The 24224-nt window shown below is 45.4% G+C and overlaps 1 protein-coding gene across 1 annotated transcript in view; it reads left to right on the top strand.

Annotated features, from left to right (window-relative positions):
• Window positions 1-24224, top strand: part of LARGE1 (LARGE xylosyl- and glucuronyltransferase 1) — a 387690-nt gene that overhangs the window by 240235 nt on the left and 123231 nt on the right. The window contains exon 6 of the mRNA XM_023527353.1: window positions 23989-24093. Within this exon, the coding sequence (XP_023383121.1) occupies window positions 23989-24093 (105 nt within the window). The remainder of the gene's footprint in view (window positions 1-23988; window positions 24094-24224) is intronic.

The raw sequence follows: 24224 nt of genomic DNA, 5'->3' as shown, positions 1-24224 counted from the left end.
ATCCTGGCTTTACGTGTTGTTCTCCAGGCTGCCTATACATAGTCCTAGTCCGTCTCCTTTTCCTGCGTCTGGCTCATCGATGTTTGGTGATGTTAGCGATCAGCGGGTTCCCGAATTCAGGTACTGCCCTCAGCTTGCTTACCTCTCTGTGTTTGTGCTTTTAATCAGTTTTCTGTTTGTGCTTTTAATCAGTTTTCTTTCTGACCGTGAGGATTTGCGTATATATGTTCTTATCTATTCAATGTTCTCTCTTCCTCTCTCTCTCTCTCTCTCTCTTTCTCTCACACACACACACACACACACACACACACACACACACACACACGTATATATACATTTTTTTTTTTTTGATCCAGCATTTTTAGGTGTTTTCTGTCAGAGTGTTATTTTGTTTTTTTTTTCTGGATATGTTGTCCTCTGCGGTGTCAGAAACTGACGAACCTCGGGGGCTCTTTAAAAATATGAATTCCCTGGCCCAGGCCACACTTAGCAAATTAGAGTCTCCTAAGATGGGGCCAAGTACACCTATTCTTTACAGGCCTCCCCAGAGGACCCTGATGCTTGCCACCCCTAAGAGAGAACCACTGTAATGAAAATATGGCCCAGGAGCAGTGGCAGTGCAGAGAAACTAAATTTGGTCCACGAAGTTGGGGAAGGCTTTATAGAAAAGAAAATGTGTTTTTTTTACCCCTTTTTAAAATTGATTGACATGCTCTCACTGCTGCAGTTAGTAAGTGAGCACCCAGTGCCAGCATCGGTCCACATAGCTAGAGGCCCCTGGGGAGTGTCCAAAGGCAGCCAGCTGTCTTTTCACTGTGCGTGTAGCGAGATGATGAGAGCTGGACCTCTTTCTAGTATAGTTAATGCCCATTCACACGTCTGCCCATTACCTGGGCTCAGAGCCACCAGAAATCCAGCTTGCTGAGCATGAACCCACCTGCATCATCCACTGGTCCTACTGAAGACGGGGAGTGGGGGTTCTGAGCTGACAGGTGCAGCATAAAAGCCAGAATTTCAGTTATACTGGCTAGGCAAGGGGAGTTCTGTACAAGAGACTCTCTCAGAAGGTCAGATTCCTCAACTGTACCAAACTCTGTACTGAAAAAGAGATTTATTTGACCTTCCCTTTACCAGCATGTGAAAGGCGTTCACAGTGGACCACATCCCTAGATCCGTTTGAGAGGAAATGCTAAACAGTTTGAGAGATATGTGTATCTGGAATCAGGAAAACCTAGGTTTGAATCCCAGCTCTACAACTTAGCAGCGGCATGACCACAGGCAAGGGACTTCCGTTTCTCTGAGCCTCGTTGTCCATTTCTGCTAAATGGAAGGTAATAATGCCTACCTTCTAAGGTTATTGGAAAACTTAAATGAAGCCATGTATTTTAAATGTCCCATACGGTGTCTGGCGGATACTCCTGTTTGTTATTTTTGTTGTTGCTGTTATGGTTCTTAAAAACCCTAAGGGATAAATAGAACCAGGATTATGTTTATGTTCTTCTGTTTAACAAGTTTGATGCCTACTTACCTCTGCAGCCAAGTCATAACCAGACTTCTGTAGGCACACACTGACCCCAGCCGAGCTTCCCAGGTATAGTTCTTAGGAGTAACAGTAAAAATCACAGTTCAATTTTTTGAATAGCTCTAAGTACCAGATGCCAGGCTACTTTACATTTGTTATCTCTAGTCCTTACCGTAACCTGCAAGTAGATTTTATTAACGCAATTTGACAAAAAAGCAAACCAAAGCTCAGAAAATAAAGGACTCTGCAAACTGCAAGATTGTGCATATTTTAAATATGCATACCGCCTCCCCTCCTCCATGCACACCTCTATCATGATTCCTCTGCCCAAGACCTTTCCTCACCCCAAAATGGCCCTCCACCTCCTCCCCTGCCCACCAAAATCTTACTCATCTTTTAAGACCCAGTACAAATGCCACCTTCCCTGTGGACCATCCTCTGGATCCCTCGGTTGCAAAGAATTACTGTGTTTGCTATATTTTCATGGGCTTTTCCTTACGTTCTATTTTTTTTTTGCATGTTTCTTTTCATTTTGTGTCTCTTACACACATAAACATCTCCTGTACTTATTAGTAATGTGTTTGAAGTCAGCAATTACATCTTACTCATTTTTTATTTAATAAGAACCATTCATTATATTTCATAGTATCCATTAAATGTTTATCGAACTACAAAATAAAAATCACATCCAGAAAGGTTGTTACTAGGCACATTCTTAGGTATGTTTGTCCTTCAGTCTTTAGTGATGCCACAGAGTGACCGTTAGTGAAGGACAAAGTTGACACACTTTTGCCCTCTTACCTACGAAAGTGCCCAAGTTGCAGTTATGCAGGTAAGAGGCCTTCTGTCTACCCAAGGTTTATAAGTTGCGGAAGTTCGACTCGTTAGGATCTCTGGTACCCAATATTTTTCTTTGGCCCCTTCAGCATCATTATTCTCACCCGTAGATTATTCCAAATCTACAAAAGGTAACCGGACAGCATGTCAAGTTCTATTAGCTCAGAGTTGCAGCTGCCCCCACGTGCAACCTCTTTAAAATGATTCATCACAAGGAGCCTTATACCTAAGTTCCTGGGTCACCCTCAATCAAAACTCGCATAAGAGGAATGGAATTAGAATCTCTCAAGGGCTAAAAGGTTGCATTTAGAACAGGTTCTTCCGTTTCTCTGATGCCTTTCATCCAATGACACTTCAATAGAAAGTTAATTGAAATGGAAAACACCAAGCACAAAAGCTAAAAGCAAAAAATAATAATAGCAAGACTTTATAAGATGTTCAGGATTATGCCACACCTTGATTAAGCATAGATTTAGAAGTGGCAGGCAAACCAAAAACTTTGTTTTGAAAACTGTTAAGGCAATGACATGTCTAAAATCTTTCCGTCTCTAAGAAAGATTAAAAGTACCCAAAGAGGGGAATATCGATTCAGCAAATAAGACAGAACAGAGTCTGTAGATCATATGGGAGGTTTTTGGTGCGGATGGATTGGTGATTGTGTCTAAGTCTTAAACAGTTATGAAGAATTGACAGCCATTGGATCCTGGACTGTCAGAACTCAGTGGGGCCTTCGGGGGATTATTGTGTGGAAATATTTCACAAAAGTGGAGGTCCAGGTCTCAGAACAATTGGGCCTGGCCTAGAATTCCGGTCTCTTGTTGCTTATTTCTAATACTGTCTGTAGTAATTGCTCAGGCTGTCCCAAAGCTGGCCATGATATAGGGAGAAAATGTATAAACAAATCACTGCTGTGTGATAGGGGAATTGCTGTAGATGGAGGTGTAATAGAGCCACAGCTTTTTAGAGCCCAGTGATTAGAGTCATGTGTCATTTTTCTTACGTAGCCTACACCCAAGATGTCATTTCCAATTTCAGCTATTTAAAGCAGAGTTAAGCATTTAAAGACATTCTTCAAGCACAAGAATTCAGAATCCGACTAGCTTATTCCTGCCTTTCTGAGCTGTCTAATACCATAGCATTTTTTTTTTTTTTTTTAGCAATTGGCCATTATCGGATCTTTCTCAATTCATTTTAGTTTTCAGAGAAATAACTCTTTTCACACTCATAATTAATCAATTTACATAATATTTACTTAGCACGTTTATTTGCAAGGACATGACCTGGCATAAGCAGGTTTGGGAATAAACACACTCACTCTTGCTAAACATACAGCCAGATGGGTAGAAACAGGTGTGTGTAGACCTACTGGAGAAGTCCTAGGGAGCTTTGTTCTGCATGCCTTGTGCATCAGTCAATATAAAAACATTGCTGGAAAAGAAGCAGGGATTGGCAGCAGGCCCTCAACGTATTGCAGTCCATTTCCTCCCTTTATGGACGCAGGAAAGAAAAGGAGGTGTCCACTTTTAGCAGTGTGTACTGGTCTGTCTAGGATTGGTAGGTATCAGTCCATTTGGGCTGCTATAACGGAATACCATGGGCTGGGTGGCTTATAAACAACACATTTATTTCTTATAGTTCTGGAGGCTGAGAAGTCTAAGGTCAAGGTGCCAGCAGAGTTGATATCTGCTGAGGGCCCACCTCCTAGCTCACAGATGGCCGGCCGTCTTCTTGCTCTGTTCCCATACAGCAGAAGAGGAAGGAGATCTCTCTGGGCTCTCATTTATAAGAGCGCTCGTCACATCACATTCATGAGGGCTCCACCCTCATGAACTGGTCACTTCCTAAAGGCCCTACCTTCAGATATTAACCCGTTGATGATTAGGTTTCCACATACAAATTTTGGGGATACGTAAATATTCAATCTATGGCATATGGTAAATAAACCTAATCATTGGATTCATGGGACATGGCTCCCTGGACCGTAGCACATAAAGTCTCTAACTGTTGGAGTTTAAAATAGAGTCGTTTCATGATGGACATAACCCCCTTTAGTGTAAATGATGACGTGGTACATAGCTTGGAGAACTTATCTCTCGGTCAGAGCACTTTTCAGTGTGGCAAGGAATAGGGGTGTGACACTGGGAGTCCTAGGCTGCTTTTTGCCTTACCTGTGCCTCCTGATTACCTGACACCAGGTAGGAGCTGTGATTCTTGTGGGTCTGATCTCTTCTGTGTTATCTCAGTTGCTCCATCCAGTATATTGATTAGATCTAGTTCGGTGAAGACAGCCTCTCATGTATGTTCAAAAAACAGTGGGAAAGGATCAAATGAATGGCTTTTCCATTTCTCAGGTTTCTGAGAAAACTTTGAGAGAACCTAGACATGCAGTGGAAGCTACAGGGAGTAAAATGGTAATAGAAGCTGGAAGTCAGAACAGTTACTCTCTGTGAGTTTAGGCAGAACCAGTGTAAAACCAGAAGAGAGAGACAGACAAGTAGGCACAGAGACAGAACGAGGATGGACTGGCCACAGGCTGCTGGTCAGATATGCTCCAGGTCAAGGTTAGCATGCGAACCGGGCTCATTGGTGATCCAGGTAAATTCTTCTTTCTCTGACTGTAATTGACTCTCCCTGTACATTGAGTGTCGCTCTGTTAACTCTAACCACCAGTGGCGGATTAATTTTGGTTGCTCTCTGGGAGAAGAGACTGAGCATATGTAGCTGTCCAAGTTTGGAAGTCAACGAATGGACAATATCTCAAAGCCTTAGCTATAAAGTCAGCTTGTCCCTGGTCCCTTGCTAGAAGATGGAAAGTGGGAAATAATTTTCAAAAACTCATGTACAACAAATCACAATCAGAAGCTACATAAGAAGTTTAAACAAACAGGAACCTAACAAGCCTTATATTTTTACAAACACTGTTTTATTGCCCAGTTACAGTTCATCCTACAAAAGGTTTTAGACAACTTAAAAGAAAAGATACCATGATTTATGTACAAGGATTATTGTATCCTACACTGTTTTTAAAGGTGAGCTCTGAGCTTCCTTTGTAAAGAATCTACTTGGTCAGTTAGAAGATTCTTGCTTCAAAAGAATATATATCATTTCTTTTCGGTGGACTCGAGTTAATCCTGTTGTTTAGTTTTGAAAGGCATTTCTCACCTGGGACTTCCCAAAAGGCATATCCACCTAGTGCTACAGTGGACAGTGTCTCAGCAGTATCACTACAATAAATGCAGTGGAGAGTTTTATAAATCTGTTCAGTGCCCTTCAGGGAAAGCTGGAGGTCAGACATGGGACTCGAACACAGGCCCAGATGGCCAAAACACACAGCATTCTGTGATTTCTCCACTGGCCTGAGAACAGCCACTCATCGCTATGACTCCTCCCTATGGGGCCTTTGGCAAGACTCAACTAGCAGATATATCAGGATTAATTTCTTCTAGCAAAAGAAAAGAGCATTTTATAAGCTATAGTATAAATTAATCAAAATGGTAATAATTTGGGATAAGAAAAGAGAATGGGAAAGCTGCAGCCACCTTCAAGGCACTCACTCCCACTTAAATTTCTAAACCTCTGGGCTACGGGAATGTGTCCTTCTTAGGCAGTTCTTCTCCACCCCGGTTCTTCCCCTCCTTCGAAGGCTCTGGAATGTTACTCGCTACTAAATGAGTGACCTTTTCCAGATCAAGCCTGCGACAATAGCTTTGGTATGCAACCAGCTCGCACCTGGGGCAGGCACATCGGAGCCGCCACCAGCGCCTTTCCTGGAGGCGTCCAGACCATAGCCTTCTGTTCATCAGCCACTCTTCTTTCCCTGGCATTCCTCTGAGCAGGGGAAATCTTCCTTTCTCCTCAAATGTCACCTCAGCTATGCTTTTCCAACTCCCCCCATCTTCTCTAGTACCCCTCCCCCACCCCCTGCCTCCATCACTCTATATCCCTTCGTCTACTTCACTTTTCGTGGTATCAGCACCACATGGCATTTTTTTCTCGTTGTGGTCCAGCACCCCCACTGGAGGGAATGTGCCAATGAGACAGAGACTTTTGTTTCTTGGCTTTGTTGTCGCCTATGCCTCACAGCCCAGAACAGTGCCTGGCACATAATCGACACTCGGTAAATAACTGTTGGATGCATGAATGAGTGAATGAATGAACAAATGGTGGGATGGATGAGCAGAGTTAGATTTGGATGAGCAGTCTCTGGCTCCCTGTTTAAAACAACTGCCTAGTGGTCATCTACACACACATGCATCTCCCCTCTTGTTCGCTCCAAACACCGCCCAACCCTCTCTGTGACTTTGCCAGACCAAATTATTTTCTACCTTGAACCTGGAAGCCTCCATTCAGTCTTAATCAGAAAGGATATCAAAACTATTCAAAGGCAAGGTCTTATGCATTGTTATTATTGGTGATTTAATACCTTGCCAAGAGCAGACCATTAGCTGACTATTATAGGGGTATTGTCCTTGGCTTGCCGAGAGAGGACTCTCTCCAAAGAGGACGGCAGTGAGCTGGCTTGTAGAGTGGTTTCACTAGCCGAACCTGCAGCTGATTTATCCCAGTGGTTTCTGTGATCTGTTTGCTGTTCAGCATTTGTGGATATTACGTGAGAAAAGTCTGCTGTCAGGAACTGCAGGAAGCCAGGGTCCATCCATATTCTCCATTCCAGCTATTAATTTCAGCAGCCTTCATTTCCAAGTTCATATCGAGTGGAGGAAACACAGTTTTAAGAAATAAGGGTTCTCATCCCTACTCAGCTGTGATATTTAGAATACCATCTCCCCTTGCTGTAACTCACTTCCATTAGTTATACCACGAAAAGTTCTCACTAGATGATCTCTAAGGTGTTTTCCAGGTATAATATTTTTAAGGCCTTGCATTTATGTGGTGGTCTAATGTCTTGGTGTCTGCTCTTGCATAGCATTGCCTGTTAAAAACACATATTTCAGTTTATCCATTTGGTCACGTGCTTTGTCTCCTTGATGAAATCACACCTCTTCTGAGGGGAAGGACCCTGTCTTACCCATGAGTTTGTCACGCGGAGTCTGACACAATGCCCAGTACTTGTACATCCTGTGAACAATACAACCCAGCTCTTTTTCCTGCACCTGCTTACCTGTCGACTGATTGTAAATGTGCAGTGAAATGCCCCCAAAAGACAGGTGGCTTGTGCAGAATTCATAAACCATCCATGAAAAAGCTCTCAGAATCTGATCATTCTGACATACCGTCTCTAACACCTCTTAGATGTATACAACTTCTTTTAACCTCCTCTCTTCTGTTATCTTCATCCCAGAGAAACGATACTTAGGCTTTGGGGTCACACTTGGATTCCAGCTCCATCCCTTACTACTTAGCTGTGCAAAACTGAGGTAGTTAGATTTCCTCTCTGGGCCTCAGGTGTCTTACCTGTAAATGAGCAGAAGTACATTAACCTTGCAGAGTTGGTTACAGAATTAAGTAGCCTCTAGCACAAGGTCTAATCGGGACTAAGTGAATGTTATTCCCTCCAGGGCTCAGTTCAAGACACCATTTTCCCTCAGAACTTTCCCAGCCAACCCTTGGCGATCGTTCTTTAGATGTTGTGGGATATACCGCTGTTATTATTTCTCTTAGAACATCTGTAGTCACTTTTGCAAAATAGACTATGAAATGCTAAGAGTCTGGGAGGCATCATGGTACCTACAAAAGTGTTTCCTCCTTTCTCAGTCCACTGTCCTGAAAATGATAGGTGCTCGATCTACGTTACGTGATGGTGAAGGAGATCACACAGTGTGAAGGGAAACGCACCTGTGCCCCGTGGCCTAGTTAGGTCACAGGCCCTCACTCTGCTTCCATATTCTCATCCTTCAAATGAAGCTTGGTCCAAAGTATCCCTCAGGCCCTCGCAGCTTTGATGGCCTGTTCTGTGATGCCATACCAGGTTTTTAAAAGGTACCGAAGCCCTGTCCTCCATGCGGGAGATTCCCTAGACACAGAGGGGCTTTTGTAAACAGGAGACACAGTCTTCTAGGACGAGCAGGAGGAATGTGGTTTGGGACTCGGCTTTCCTTCAGAAGTGGGCTGGCTTGGCCACCATCATGTTCCACAGGGCAAGTCTGGCATCGGTTTCTCTCCTGGAAGAATGTGCATCACAAGGCATGCATACCAGGCATTTCAGCCCAAAGCTGGTGAGGGGAATGAAGATGTGGGTTTTCACAGAGGATGCTAAGGAAGCCACCTATGAATCTCGCCTCGGATAGAGTATCTTGTGAATAAAAGACGGTGGCGGCTGTAATGAAGTGGCAGGAAGTACGGGCTTTAGAGTCAAAACTACTCGACTGCAGATTTTAGGTTGAGAAAGATTTAACGCACTGACAGTCGAGAATGTCTTCCTTTCGATTCCCCTTGGCCCTCTGTCACGCTGTACCACGTGGTGGCCTTCTGCTGTCGTGCAGGGGAGGCCAGGCTCATCCTCACGTAGGAAGACTCCTTTTCTGTCTTCTGTTCCATCCGTGATCAACAGCTCAGCACTGGGGCCCCAGCTCGGTCTTCCCCAGCCACCTCACCTCTGCGTGAGTTCATCTTCAACACCATCCGCATTCCAGTGGGACCTGAATCTGCAGCCTGGACCTCAGGCTCCACTTAGGACAGGCAGAACTCTTGATTCCAACCAAACTGGGGTGCATTCGTACTTTGGGATACCATTCAGCAATAAAAAGGAACGCGATATTAATGCACATTACAGCTTGGATCAAGTTCAAAAACGTTATGGTAAGTGCAGGAGGTCAAACATGGAAAACGACATGCTGTATGATGGTGATTCTATCTATGTGCAATTCTAGGAAATCAGTGGTTGCCTGGAATGGGGAAGTGGACAGACCACACAAGGGCCACAAGAAAAACTTGAGTAGAATGCTGGAACAATTCTATGTATTGATGGTGACAGTGGTTACATGATTGCACAGTTGTCAAAATTTGTCAAACTGCACTTAAAGTGGGTGAACTTATTGAATTTTACTGTACTTCATTAAAGCTTGGGCTGGAAGGAGAGAATGACTCCATAGTTTCTGGTCTAAGGAGCTGGAAAAATGAGAAGAATGAGCTGCTATTACCTGGCCTGGGTAACCGTGGGGAACAGCAGGTTCTCCTATTAGTTGAGATGCCTAGTAGATGTCCTACAAGACTGTCTGTACTTCGGTCACAAGTAGTGGGTCCCCCAGTTACCCACACTTCTGTTCAATTTGGCCCCAACACTCCTCCTCAGGTAGGTTTACTAAATTGCTAGACCAACTCACAGAACTCAGTTAAGCACTTTACTTACTGTCACTGGTTTATTATAAAGGATACAGCTCAGGAACCAAATGGATGAGTTGCGTAGGTGTGTGAGGGATTGGGGGGATCTTTTGTACCCTCTGAGGACCCATCACCTTCCCAGAAACCTACATCTGTGCATCAACTCAGAAACTCTTCAAACCCTGTCATTTCATAGTTTCTATGACGGTTTCATTACGCAGGCGAGGTTGATTCAATCACTGGCCTTTTGTGATTGACTTTGTCCTCAACATCTCTCCCCTCCTCTCACCTGGAGGTTGGGGGATGGGGCTGAAAGGTCCAAGCTTCTAATCAAGGCTCGGCTTCTCTGGCAACCAGCCCCCAGCCTAAAGCTATCTAGCATCTTCAAGTTGCCTCATTAGAACAAAAGGCGTTCTTATCATTTGGGAAATTCCAGTGATTTTAGGAACTCTGTGCCAGGAGCCAGGGACAAATATTAAATATCTTTCTGTGACACCGCAGGCATCATACCTGTCCAGCTTCTTACTATAAGATGTTAACACACACTGTGCCCCCTACCCCGACACTCATCCCATCTTCCTACAGATCTCAGTTTGAGCCTTATTTCCTCAATCTCATTGGCTGACTTCTCCTTTATGGACCTTGTCCTTCCTCGGGACCTCTCTCTCCCAGCCCTTTCAGAGTCACCGTTCCACACTGGTTCATGTGATTGTTTAGTGACCTCGTCCAATATTATGGGCTGAATTATGTCCCCTAGCATTCATATGTTGAAGTCCAAACCCCCAACACCTCACAATCTGACCGTATTTGGTGATGGGGTCTTTACAGAAGTGATTAAGGTAAAATGATGTCATGAGGATGAGCTCTTATCTGATATGACTGGTGTCCTTATCAGAAGAGATTAGGACACATAAAGGCAACCATGTGAAGACACAGGAAGAAATGGCCGTCCACAGGCCAAGGATAGAAGCCTCAGAAGAAACAAGTCTGCTGGAACCTTAATGTCAGACTTCTACCCCCGGAACTGTGAGAATACATATTTCTGATCTTTAAGCCACCCAGTCTGTGATATTTGTTACAGCGGCCCCAGCAAACTAATTCCTACGAGTCTGTAAGCTCCCCCGAGGGCAGAGGCCATCTCAGGAGTCACACACCATTGCATCCCCACAGCCCAGCCTGGAGCCTGACGCTAATCTGAATTCAGTAAATATTCGTGGAGTGGATGAGTGACTTACCTCATGATGATGACAGAGATGTTTGAAATATGGAAGTTTCATTAACTCTGTACTGAGTACTCCCAGGCCAGTGATCTTTCGGCCTTTCAGTAGCTGTTTGGAATTTCTTCCCTGTCATTCCTCATTGAATGAGCAATCCTACATCTCCACAGTCTGCCCAAGACCAGACTTATTCACAAAATGTCCTTATATTCTGAAGCTTCCTGACTGCTTCTCCATCATGCAGAGGCCCCTTGCCGGTAACTTCCACCTTCTAGGTCATGTTTCAGTGAATAAAAGTTTGGTCAGTGTCTGGCCTCCACGTAGAGTTCCAATGAATAATAATACTATAATCTAAGAAATGCAATAAAGGGTGGAAAGATTAAGTAATAGCTACGTAAGACCTGGAACTGTGTGATAATAATGATTATACTTAAAGTTGAACAGTGTTTGACATTTACAACATTTCATTTCCCTCTTAAACTTATGATGAAAATAGGGTGAAGTTTATCATCATCTATTTTAAAGAAATAAAAACTGAAGCTCAACAAATCAAGTCATTTTGGCCCAGATGGTACACTTAGTACTTGGAAAAGCCAGAACTTAAATGTTGACCTTAGAATCCTGCAAACGATTGCTTTTTTTTTTTTTTTTTAAATGCAACCCCAGTGGGAAAACTTAGGTGATTGCTCCTAGGTACAATTATTAGTGGTTCAAAAGGGTGTCTGTGAGTGAGGTATCTGAAAGATGCCAACAAATTGTGTTTTTTTCAAAAGAGACAGATCCAAGAAGTCCACGGATGGAAGTTGTAGCTGTAGCCAGGCCAGCTCTGCTCCCTAGCCAGGTCTCGTCTGAAGGGTGACGGCAGCAAGTGTCCTGGGAGTGGTGTGATCAAAACGGCCTTGGAAGAGAGCCCAGCGGCTGGCTCCGCGTACCTTTTCAGTTTTTCCTATTTCCAAAGACCAAAGCTCACGGAAGGAAGAAGAGAGAAATCATTATCTGAGACTGAGCAAGAGTTTTTAAACTGTAAATTAAGTTAACGTGGGCCCACTTGGGGCTGACCTGAGCGGGGAGAGGGCAGGGGGAGGGACTTGTTCATGCATCATGGCAGGTGGAATCGTTATCTGGATCTTTAGTGGATTGCAGAATCTTCTCTGAGTCTCAGGACTTCCTTTTCTATTCTCCCTAGATGCCCCTGGGTGGAATGTCCTTCAGCTCAGTGCCTTGGGATTGATGCTGAAGGAAATAGGACTCTGCAGTGCCCTGGACCTGTGCCTGCAGCCCCAGGTAGCAATGCAGGCAGGAACAGGTGGGCTGGGCAGATAGGTCTTGACCAGCCTTTCTCCCCATCCTCTCGGGTCCTTTGGAGCCTTGCCCACAGTGGTACCAGCTACAGCCCTTCCCCCTGGGGAGAGAAATACTTTCGCAAATTTTTCCGAACCACGAGTATAGGTGTAAAAACACGGGCTGTTGCAACAGAGAGACCCGAACGCGAGCCCCAGCTCTGTGGTTCCCAGCCACTTGCCCTTGACGAGTGACTTTCTAAACCTGTTTTCCTTCCAAAAAGTCAGAGCTAAGCAGAGTTTCCACCTCTTGAGGATATAGCGAGGCACTCTGAGATGATGCATGAAGAACACGTCCCAGTGCCTGGGCAAGGTGCTCACAAAGGGGGTGCGCCCCCCCCCCTGCCGAGTAAAACAGGCTCCTGTCATGCACACAGCACAAGTGGGGGAAGGACGTGTGTGGGGACAGTCAGTAGAAGGAGGATACTGAGCAAGTCGGCGTTGGCTTAGAATAAAGAGATCTCACAGTCAGTTTGGAAGGGGACTTTAAGGCCATCAGATCTTGTCTTCTGCTCAGTGCAGAATCTCCCTCCCACAGCATGCCTGCAAAGTGACCTCCCTCTCCCAAGGTCCCCAACCCTGCTGTGCATCAGAATTAATGGGGCTATCCTTTGCAAAGAAATCCCCAGGCCTGACCCTGAGAGAATCTGCTTCACGGAGGTCTGGTCCGGTGTGGGGCCTGGAGGATGTGAGCCGAACCGTCTGAGAAGCTCTCTGTAGATATCATAAAATCTAAAAGGCAAGGACTGGGTCCGTCCTCTTTTCTGTGTCTCTAGCAGTTGACAAGAGCCTAGTGCGTAGGAGGGACTCCATGAATACTTACTGGATGAGGGCCGACTCGTGCAGCCTCTTCCAGAACCATTCCAGTGCTTAGAAGCTTCTCTCTAGGAAGGCACCCCATTTCCATTTTGGTGAACTCTAATGGTTACTTACAGTTTGGCTTGCGATAAGCAGAATCTGTCTTCCCTCTGTCTTCATTCATTCAGTCTAATTCCACCTTCTAGAGTGGCAGAGATTCTAAGTCCTCTTAGAAGGGCGTATCCCTCCACTATGGAGGTCTTCAGGGGTATTTATCTCCAGATGAAATTAGGCTGGCTGAACAATGAGTCAACTCACTTCATCAAGTAACGGAAACCCTAGGAAACAAAATGATTGACGAGCGGACCTTTTTAGCTAGAGCACGTGGATTCCATCTCGAGGGCGTGCAATACCAAGCTGGGATACATAAACCTGGTTACGAGTCCCAGTTATGAAATAATGCCTCTCCCATTTTACAGAGGAGGAACTGAGAGACTAAGAGTTGACCCAAGGTGGCATCCAAGTGTAGAAGAGCTAGAATTTGAACCAGGTGAGAATTACAGTGAAACTCTAGGAGATCAGAGGGGGCTCAGTCGGAGAAGTTCACGCATACGAGAAACCCCGAGCATAGCCTCAGTGGTGCAGTCCCAGGCGTCATAGACAAGGTGTTCCCAGACACCTCGCTCCCCTTCTCTGGGTTTCATCCCTAAAAGAAAGCGGTTCCAGAGGAATCAGTAAGAATTTGGCAGCTTATGAACTTTTGTGATCCCAGAGTACATTTAGCCGGAGCTATGAAACAGGCAAGTTTAAAAACAGCCCTGTCCAACCCATTCAGGGTTGTTTAAATACCCTTTTGTGTTGCGTCTTCTCAGAAGATGTTTTATTATTCTGCACCCACTAGCCTGGGGCTCCAGTAGAGCAATTTTTTTCAGGATGTTTTGCAAATGGTAATGTGATACTCTATGCTTTCCTTATTATAGCCATCCTGCACTCAGACATGATGAGTGACTTACCTCATGATGATGACAGAGATGTTTGAAATATGGAAGTTTCATTAACTCTGTACTGAGTACTCCCAGGCCAGTGATCTTTCGGCCTTTCAGTAGCTGTTTGGAATTTCTTCCCTGTCATTCCTCATTGAATGAGCAGTCCTACATCTCCACAGTCTGCCCAAGACCAGACTTATTCACAAAATGTCCTTATATTCTGAAGCTTCCTGACTGCTTCTCCATCATGCAGAGGCCCCTTGCCGGTAACTTCCACCTTCTAGGTCATGTTTCAGTGAAGAAAAGTTTGGTCAGTGTCTGGCCTCCACGTAGAGTTCCAATGAATAATAATGCTATAATCTAAGAAATGCAATAAAGGGTGGAAAGATTAAGTAATAGCTACGTAAGACCTGGAACTGTGTGATAATAATGATTATACTTAAAGTTGAACAGTATTTGACATTTACAACATTTCATTTCCCTCTTAAACTTATGACGAAAATAGGATGAAGTTTATCATCATCTATTTTAAAGAAATAAAAACTGAAGCTCAACAGATCAAGTCATTTTGGCCCAGATGGTACACTTAGTACTTGGAAAAGCCAGAACTTAAATGTTGACCTTAGAATCCTGCAAACGATTGCTTTTTTTTTTTTTTTTTTAATGCAACCCCAGTGGGAAAACTTAGGTGATTGCTCCTAGGTACGATTATTAGTGGTTCAAAGGGGTGTCTGTGAGTGAGGTATCTGAAAGATGCCAACAAATTGTGTTTTTTTCAAAAGAGACAGATCCAAGAAGTCCACGGATGGAAGTTGTAGCTGGAGCCAGGCCAGCTCTGCTCCCTAGCCAGGTCTCGTCTGAAGGGTGACGGCAGCAAGTGTCCTGGGAGTGGTGTGATCAAAACGGCCTTGGAAGAGAGCCCAGCGGCTGGCTCCGCGTACCTTTTCAGTTTTTCCTATTTCCAAAGACCAAAGCTCACGGAAGGAAAAAGAGAAAAATCATTATCTGAGACTGAGCAAGAGTTTTTAAACTGTAAATTAAGTTAACGTGGGCCCACTTGGGGCTGACCTGAGCAGGGAGAGGGCAGGGGGAGGGACTTGTTCATGCATCATGGCAGGTGGAATCGTTATCTGGATCTTTAGTGGATTGCAGAATCTTCTCTGAGTCTCAGGACTTCCTTTTCTATTCTCCCTAGATGCCCCTGGGTGGAATGTCCTTCAGCTCAGTGCCTTGGGATTGATGCTGAAGGAAATAGGACTCTGCAGTGCCCTGGACCTGTGCCTGCAGCCCCAGGTAGCAATGCAGGCAGGAACAGGTGGGCTGGGCAGATAGGTCTTGACCAGCCTTTCTCCCCATCCTCTCGGGTCCTTTGGAGCCTTGCCCACAGTGGTACCAGCTACAGCCCTTCCCCTGGGGAGAGAAATACTTTCGCAAATTTTTCCGAACCACGAGTATAGGTGTAAAAACACGGGCTGTTGCAACAGAGAGACCCGAACGCGAGCCCCAGCTCTGTGGTTCCCAGCCACTTGCCCTTGACGAGTGACTTTCTAAACCTGTTTTCCTTCCAAAAAGTCAGAGCTAAGCAGAGTGCCCACCTCTTGAGGATATAGCGAGGCACTCTGAGATGATGCGTGAAGAACACGTCCCAGTGCCTGGGCAAGGTGCTCACAAAGGGGGTGCCCCTTCCCCCACCTGTCACACACACAGCACAAGTGTGAGGACAGTCAGTAGAAGGAGGATACTGAGCAAGTCGGCGTTGGCTTAGAATAAAGAGATCTCACAGTCAGTTTGGAAGGGGACTTTAAGGCCATCAGATCTCGTCTTCTGCTCAGTGCAGAATCTCCCTCCCACAGCATGCCTGCAAAGTGACCTCCCTCTCCCAAGGTCCCCAACCCTGCTGTGCATCAGAATTAATGGGGCTATCCTTTGCAAAGAAATCCCCAGGCCTGACCCTGAGAGAATCTGCTTCACGGAGGTCTGGTCCGGTGTGGGGCCTGGAGGATGTGAGCCGAACCATCTGAGAAGCTCTCTGTAGATATCATAAAATCTAAAAGGCAAGGACTGGGTCCGTCCTCTTTTCTGTGTCTCTAGCAGTTGACAAGAGCCTAGTGCGTAGGAGGGACTCCATGAATACTTACTGGATGAGGGCCGACTCGTGCAGCCTCTTCCAGAACCATTCCAGTGCTTAGAAGCTTCTCTCTAGGAAGGCACCCCATTTCCATTTTGGTGAACTCTAATGGTTACTTACAGTTTGGCTTGCGATAAGCAGAATCTGTCTTCCCTCTGTCTTCATTCATTCAGTCTAATTCCACCTTCTAGAGTGGCAGAGATTCTAAGTCCTCTTAGAAGGGCGTATCCCTCCACTATGGAGGTCTTCAGGGGTATTTATCTCCAGATGAAATTAGGCTGGCTGAACAATGAGTCAACTCACTTCATCAAGTAACGGAAACCCTAGGAAACAAAATGATTGACGAGCGGACCTTTTTAGCTAGAGCACGTGGATTCCATCTCGAGGGCGTGCAATACCAAGCTGGGATACATAAACCTGGTTACGAGTCCCAGTTATGAAATAATGCCTCTCCCATTTTACAGAGGAGGAACTGAGAGACTAAGAGTTGACCCAAGGTGGCATCCAAGTGTAGAAGAGCTAGAATTTGAACCAGGTGAGAATTACAGTGAAACTCTAGGAGATCAGAGGGGGCTCAGTCGGAGAAGTTCACGCATACGAGAAACCCCGAGCATAGCCTCAGTGGTGCAGTCCCAGGCGTCATAGACAAGGTGTTCCCAGACACCTCGCTCCCCTTCTCTGGGTTTCATCCCTAAAAGAAAGCGGTTCCAGAGGAATCAGTAAGAATTTGGCAGCTTATGAACTTTTGTGATCCCAGAGTACATTTAGCCGGAGCTATGAAACAGGCAAGTTTAAAAACAGCCCTGTCCAACCCATTCAGGGTTGTTTAAATACCCTTTTGTGTTGCGTCTTCTCAGAAGATGTTTTATTATTCTGCACCCACTAGCCTGGGGCTCCAGTAGAGCAATTTTTTTCAGGATGTTTTGCAAATGGTAATGTGATACTCTATGCTTTCCTTATTATAGCCATCCTGCACTCAGACATGCATTGAATGATACTATTAAAGGCTTTTCTATTTTAAAAATTGCTTATTAGAATAAATATGAGTTTGGAAGGACACTGTCGCTTTCTCTGCTGATACTCAGGACAGCCCCTGGTTATAACATTTTAATATTCACCTGCTGGTCTAAGCACAGTTGGTCTGACAAGCAGAAGGGATTGGCAGTCTCTCTCTCTGTGCACCCTGGACTTTCCTGGGGATGGGGGTAAAGAGACAGGACTGGAAGCATCTAAGATCAGAGCTAGAGCTACCTGCCCCTGACATTTACCTGGAGAGGTTAACTAGTATGCGTCCACTTCCACCCCATCCCAAGAGAGTCCGTCAGTTCTAGGTGGGCTAGGGTGGTGAGTTTTAGATAATATGTGTTTTTCATTAAAATCATCCATTCATCCATCTATTTATCCACTATCCACACTGTACCGGGCCCCAAGAGCATTAAGCTTTTTAATCCAGCAAGCAAAATCATCAACTTTCACTATAAAAATATTTCTCTACCTGGGTGAGCAGAACGGAAGATAACCTAGGAAAGACATAGGATGTGAACAAGGCAGGGGATGAACTTGAGAAATAGTGGATAAGATCTGTAGGGTTTGATTATGGCGAGAATGTGGGGAACAAGGAGACGGAGGTATCAAGTTTGATTCAAAGGTTTCTGGTTTCAGTGACAAGTTAGATCTTGATGTTACCAACCAACAGAGTAAATAGGGGTCAGATCGTTACGTAGGAGGAGAAGATAATGGATTTGGTTTTGGTGAGTTTGGGTTCAAGGTCACTGTGAAACAACCAAGTGAAGATGGTGAACAGATAGCTGGATTTAAGAGTAAGAAGCTCTGGAAAGTAGTCTGAGCTGAGGATGAAGGCGGGCGATTATCTTCCTCAGTGGTGTTTGAAGGCACTGGAGTCACTGCCATCATCCAGGGAGAAAACATAAAGCAAAAAGAAGAGGAGGCCAAGGATGGGAGTCGGGGAGCATCAGCTTTAAAGGGGAGGCAGGGGGAGAGGAGCCCATGAAGGAGGCAGGGAAAGAATGTTCAATGGGAAGAAAACAAGAGACAGGTGTCACAGAAGCTAAAGGCCTCAAACGGGAACGGCGGGGTGGGGACAAGGGACGACGGGGCAATGTGGCCAAATTTTGCAGATTCGGTCTCTGCAGCTGGTGTCAGCGCTTGACTAGGAAAACTGAGGCGTTCTGAACGATGACTTCCTGAAAGGAGGACGAGAAACGCCCTTAGTCAAGCATCCACCCTGAGCCAGGCACTTTCCATATAGTAGTGTCTTAGTTGAGTGGCACATTCCTTCTTGGAAGCAGGAGGTAGATTCTTTCCTTGCCATCTTATGATAAGGAAATTGAGGCTCAAGCCATACAGGGTTAGGGCGAAAACTCTGAATTTAAAACCCTTTCGTCTGCGTTAAAAGCCCTGTGTCTTTCTCGTTTACCGAGCTGCCTTTCTCATCCCTGGTGGGTGAATGCCCAGCCTGCTTTTTTTCCACTCCTCATGTGCCACAAGGAAGCTTCACCAATCCCTGCTCCTGGGGCCTCATCTCCTGAACAGCAGAAGCCCCGCCTTAAGCCAAAGCTGAGGAAAAAAGGGAGGAGGGGAGTTCCCAGCCTGGAGCCATCCGTCAGCTGGCTGGCGACATAGGACACCAGGGCCCCAGCAGAATAGCAAGCTTGTTCGCTCTTGTCTGGCTGTTAGTGGTGATGTATGAATAAGCAAAGAAGACAGCTTCATTTTCATAAGTTAACTTGTGCCTGGAGTAAGGAATATGGGGAACAGTGCACTTAATCATAACCAGAGGGCCAGCACTGAAAACAATGACAAAGCTCTTTCTGTTAATCATGGTGTTTTATTATAGTAACTCCCGGGAAGATGAGACAGTCAGTGCGGAATGCTGAGATGCTGACGGAGGCAACCCGTCATCTCCCCACGAGGAATCCCCTGGGATTTTACCTTTTAATGAGATGTTGGGCCCAGGATGTGTTTGCATCATCAAGATAAGGGTTTAGATTTTGACCTTGCAAGACCAGGGTGCAGATGCCACCTGGCCGATGATGGGTTTGGCAGAGCTATAAAAGATGACCTGTCTCGTATGCACTGTCACTGGGGACCAGAGGGACTGTGCCTCGAAGGGTGTTATGGGACAGCACCATCACCAAAAAGTTCTGGGGGAAGCTTGGGAGTTCGGAGGTCTGTGTGGAAGGGGCAGGGGTGGCCTGAAATGCAGGAAGGAGAGTGGTAGCTGACTCCAGCACAGACGCCAAGCAGGCATCACCCACCTTCCCCCACAGAATCAGTGCTTTCCTGCCCTTCACTCCTCTGACTTATCAGTGTTTCTGACACCGCAGGTACCACCACACTGCTTCATAATTGTTTATCGGTCTCCTTTCTAGCTGCCTCCGGGGCAAAGACTATATTTTATTTGTCTTTGATTCCTTAGTATTTTGTGCGGTATCTGACAAAAGCAATCTCTCAATCGATATTCACGTAAACAAAAGTCTCAGCAGAGTAAGAATCATGTCAGCTAAGGAAGGGAGGGAATGGCTGAGACTGCAGATGCCTGAATCCAAGCAGACGGGGCGGCATATAGGGCTGGGGAATTCTGGGTGGACTGATAAGAGCAATTACCTACTAAACATTTTACTCTTTTCTAGGCATTGCCAGTGGTAATGTTTGAATAAACAGAGAACACAGTTTCATTTTCACAAATCAACTTGTGCCTAAAGAGAATAATTCTGATGTATATACTATTTATCAACTCCATTTTACAAATGAATAAAGAAATAGGCACAGAGAGGCTGGGTAACTTGTCCAAGGTCACACAGCTAATAAGTAGAAGAGCTATGATTTGAACCTGGGCAATCTAGCTCTGGCATTCATTTTCTTCACCACTTCCCTGTATCCAAGAAGAGTAACACTGGAGGCCGCCACTGCCTTCTGCTGGTTTGTGAGCTAGATTCAGACGCCACACGAGGTTACTGCATGCTACTGACGCTGCAAGTGAACCTCACCCTCTGGCTAAAGCGGGGACAGCTTCAGACCTGGGTAGTAAATCTCAAACTTTAATGTGCCTTCGAATGACCTGGGGATTTTTTTCGAATGCAGATTACTAGGCCCAACGGCCAGCATGCTTAGTTAGAAGTGTCGGGGTCTGAGTTAAGATATGATATTATCCCAGACAGAAAAAGTTGAAAATCACATGATATCACGTATATGTGGGGTATAAACCTAAAAGCAACAAAGGAACAGGACAAACAAACAGAGACTCATGGACGTGGACCATAGACTAGTGGTTGCCAGAGGGTAGGGGGTGGAGGAGGAGTGGGGAGGTAGGCAGGGTAAAGGGGGTCAAATATATGGTAGCTGAAGGAAACTGGAACTTGGGTGGTAAACACAATAGAATATATAGATATCAAATTACAATGTACACCTGAAAATTATATAATTGTATTAACCAGTGTTACCCAATAAACTTAATTGAAAAAAAGATATGATATTATCCTCTCACCCCCATATACTGAACTACTTTAGAGATAAGATAAAGGAATGTCACCCTATTTTACTCAGCAATCAGGTACCTCTTCCCCCACCCATGGGGCAGAGAACTGATTGGGACAAGAAGCCAGGAAATCCTTCCTTCTCAAAACCAGACAGGTAGAGGAAAGCAGCCTCCTGGTTACCATTAACTTCTCTTTGAGGCCCAGGAACCTGCGCTTGTAACAAGAACCCCGGTGTTTTTGACGCCGAAGGCCCTCACACCACATTTAGAGAAACAAAGTTCTCGGATGATTTGATTGTTGTGTTAGATGACCTCCAAAGAAAACTGCACGGATGGGCTCACAGTCTTTCAGGAGCTTACAGCTCAGACGGTGATATTTAAAAATAGCTATCACTTACATCATGCTTGGTATGCGTCAGCCCCAATCCTAAGTACGTAACACACAGAAGTCATCAAAACAGGTGAAGTCACAAACAGCCATTAGAATTAGATCCTGAGGCAGAGAGAGGTCTAGTAATTTTCTCAAGGCTGCACAGCTAGAACCAGGCAGTCTGACTCGTCTACACTCTTCACCTCTGGCTGTACTGTGTGCAGGTTCCCCAGGTCTGCATGCAGACCTCTCGGGAGTGGGGGTACACCGAGCTCAGGGGGAGTCACAAAGCCACGTGCCAAACCCAGCTGCGACCATTTTAATCATCGCAGAGCAGTTAATGACTCCATCTAAAAAAGGCAAAATGAAGTAGCTGTTTGTTATTTTGCTTTCTCAAGCAGTGGGTATTAAAATGACTGCCACCATTTGCTAATTAAGGATTTTATTTTCTTAACCTCAAAGTTGGCTGTCATACGTGAAAGGGCTATGTGCCCTTTCAGAAGAAATGCAGCCTGCAGCCCAGGTGCAAATCGAGAGAAGGAGAATTTGTATAGTATTCTCTGAGATGACATGACTTCAAGTTGACCATGCAAATTACTCCCCTGGAGATTAAGACTTGAGTTCAAGCCTTCAGTAGAGCAACTGATGGATGTAAAGGATGCGTCTAGGCGCCGCCTCCCCATTTTTGCAGTTTTTCGAGCAGGTGAGGAAGATGCCAGAGTTCCCAGAGCCGAGTGGGGAATGTGTCTATGTTGGTGAATGGAGAGAGGGTGAAATGCTTTGTACCTTCAGAAAAGTGGGCACGTTGATACGCTAGCATTAGTGGTCTCCAAATCAGGAGAGATTTACCCACCAGACATCATTTATTTAGCAGACATTTTTAGTACCTATTGTGTGTTAGCTACTACATAGCCCTTGTCCTCGGACTAATGCCGGAGATGGATCTTTACAGATGAGGTGCTGGGGGCATGCCTGGATATCACCCACTCTAGCCTCTAGAGGGCACAAGTCAGCTGATGCCACCCATCTCATGCAGGAGTGAAGCTAAAGTGATCATTCAGAATGGGGGGTATTCACAGGCGTCTTCTTGCTGGGCGTGGGCCCCAGAGGATTATGGGTGAGGGTTGGCAGGGCCAAGGGCAATTGCTGTGTGAATGCTGTGTGAGCAAGACAGCGGTGAGAACACAAGCGACAAAAGTACACAATCGTGTGCCGGGAATGAACCGAGTAGACTGAGGCAGAACACAACACCTGGAATGCCAGAATATAAAACTCGGATTTTCAGGTAGCTGAAGATCACCTTACCTGAAATTCGGATGGCCACCCTAAATTCACTGAAAGATCATTCTCCTTTTGGCATTTCTGAGCGTATGATGCTTTCATCATGGCAAAAACAAACAAACAAGCAAAAGAACATCGTATCGCCAACTTGGGGCCGTTAGTAATTATGAACCAGCTCCCCCAAAGACCCCACGTCCCGTCTGCATCACGACCCCTGTGCGAGGTTATTAAACGGGCTCTATGACAAGGTCACAGCCTCAGGACTTGGCACACAGCCTTCTGAGCGGCGGGCACCATGCCTTCCAGATCTAACTATTTTGCACGAATGCCACAGGCTTGTTGTGTGTGGAATTGATTGGCTCTTGCACTTCCTAAATTGGCGATATGTTTTTCTGAGGGATTCTACAAGTTTTGGATGTAATCATATACATTGACAGAGTGGGTGGTAGTGTTTTTCTCATGCCTCTAATTTATGTATTTGTGCCGGAGTGTTGATTTAGATAGGAGCTCGATAAATCGATCAAATAAATTATACGAAACCCACACACCGTCATTTCAAGGAGCTGTCATCACACTGAGGAGGTTCTATATCACCCAGCATGCTGTTCCGGGAAAAACACTGTGTTTTCCTAACGTGCTGCTGGGCTTTCATTTAGTTAGGAAGGTCTTGATTTCTGAGATCGGTCAACAATATGAGGATTGTAGCTCCAGAAGGCATCAGTTAGCTGTGGAAGACTGATTATTAGCCATGTGATCTTTAGCAATTTATTTATACTTTCTAAGCATCAGTTTCTCTTTTCTATAAAGTAAGGATTTGCAGTCCTATCGTAACCCTTTGTCATAAAGGGAAGCAATAACGCATTGAGATTGTGGAAAGAATCTGGGCATCAGACAAATAAGAGAAATAAGAGAACTATATGGTGACTTCATCTCTGGTTGTGCAAATCGTGGTCCTATGTGAGCCAGTTTCCTAGTGTAGAAAATAGTATTGCTACTAATTCCATGAGAATATCGTCTGCGTGGCATGATAGAGCTCTCTCATGCGAGGCAACTGGATCCGATGCCTGAACCACCATTCTTAGAAGGCCCAGGGATTCACTCTGGGGACAGAGAAGCAATAATTCCTCTGTAAAACACTCCTGAATTGATGTGATGTGGACATGATGCTTGTTGCCACAAGATAAAGTGACTGAGTAGGTGGCCAAAAAGTGGCTCTTCTCTGGGTTCTCATCTCATCTAACAAGGCTTGTTTCTCCCTCTCTGATAGAAGAAAATTAGGTTCAGCTCATGCCTAGAAATCCAGCAAATTAGTGTGCAATGGGAACTATTAGGACCGGAACTCTTGAGGAGTAGTATGGCAGTCCATAAATAGATGCTGCAAGAGAGAAGGGATGGATGGATGGATGGATGGATGGATGGATGGATGGATGGATGGATGGATGGATGGATGGTTGGGGAGTCTGGCTTTATCATAGATTAACTATGTCACCGTGGGCAAGTTAACTACTCTGGGCGGCCTTCATTTCTTCTTCATAAAATGGAGTCACAAAAGCAGATGGGCTGCCCGAGTGTGAGAATTAAATATGTTTCTATAAGTTAAGCACTTACGTCAGAGCCCGGCACTTATTAAAAGCTCCCAAAAATGAGAGCTACTGCTATGATTCGCCGCCACCCCATCTCCCTGTCAGTACCCACTGACCCGCTAAGACCTTTGCCTTCTTTGTGCTTCACAGGTCAGCAGGTCCTGGGCTTGGTAGAGAATCAGAGCGATTGGTACCTTGGAAACCTGTGGAAGAATCACCGCCCTTGGCCTGCCCTTGGGAGGGGCTACAACACAGGTAAGTTATGGGGGCAGCAGGGTGGGATGGGGGTTACAAAGGGCTCTGTGAGGACTCACGCTTCTTCCTCAAGGGGGAGAGGTAAGCCAAAGCACGGGAGAAGGCCACCTGGTCGCCTGAGGGCTGCAGTG

The sequence above is a fragment of the Pteropus vampyrus genome, unplaced genomic scaffold (genome assembly GCF_000151845.1).
Source record: "Pteropus vampyrus isolate Shadow unplaced genomic scaffold, Pvam_2.0 Scaffold16, whole genome shotgun sequence".
NCBI classification, from domain to species: domain Eukaryota; kingdom Metazoa; phylum Chordata; class Mammalia; order Chiroptera; family Pteropodidae; genus Pteropus; species Pteropus vampyrus.
This window is presented reverse-complemented; position numbering and strand designations above follow the sequence as displayed.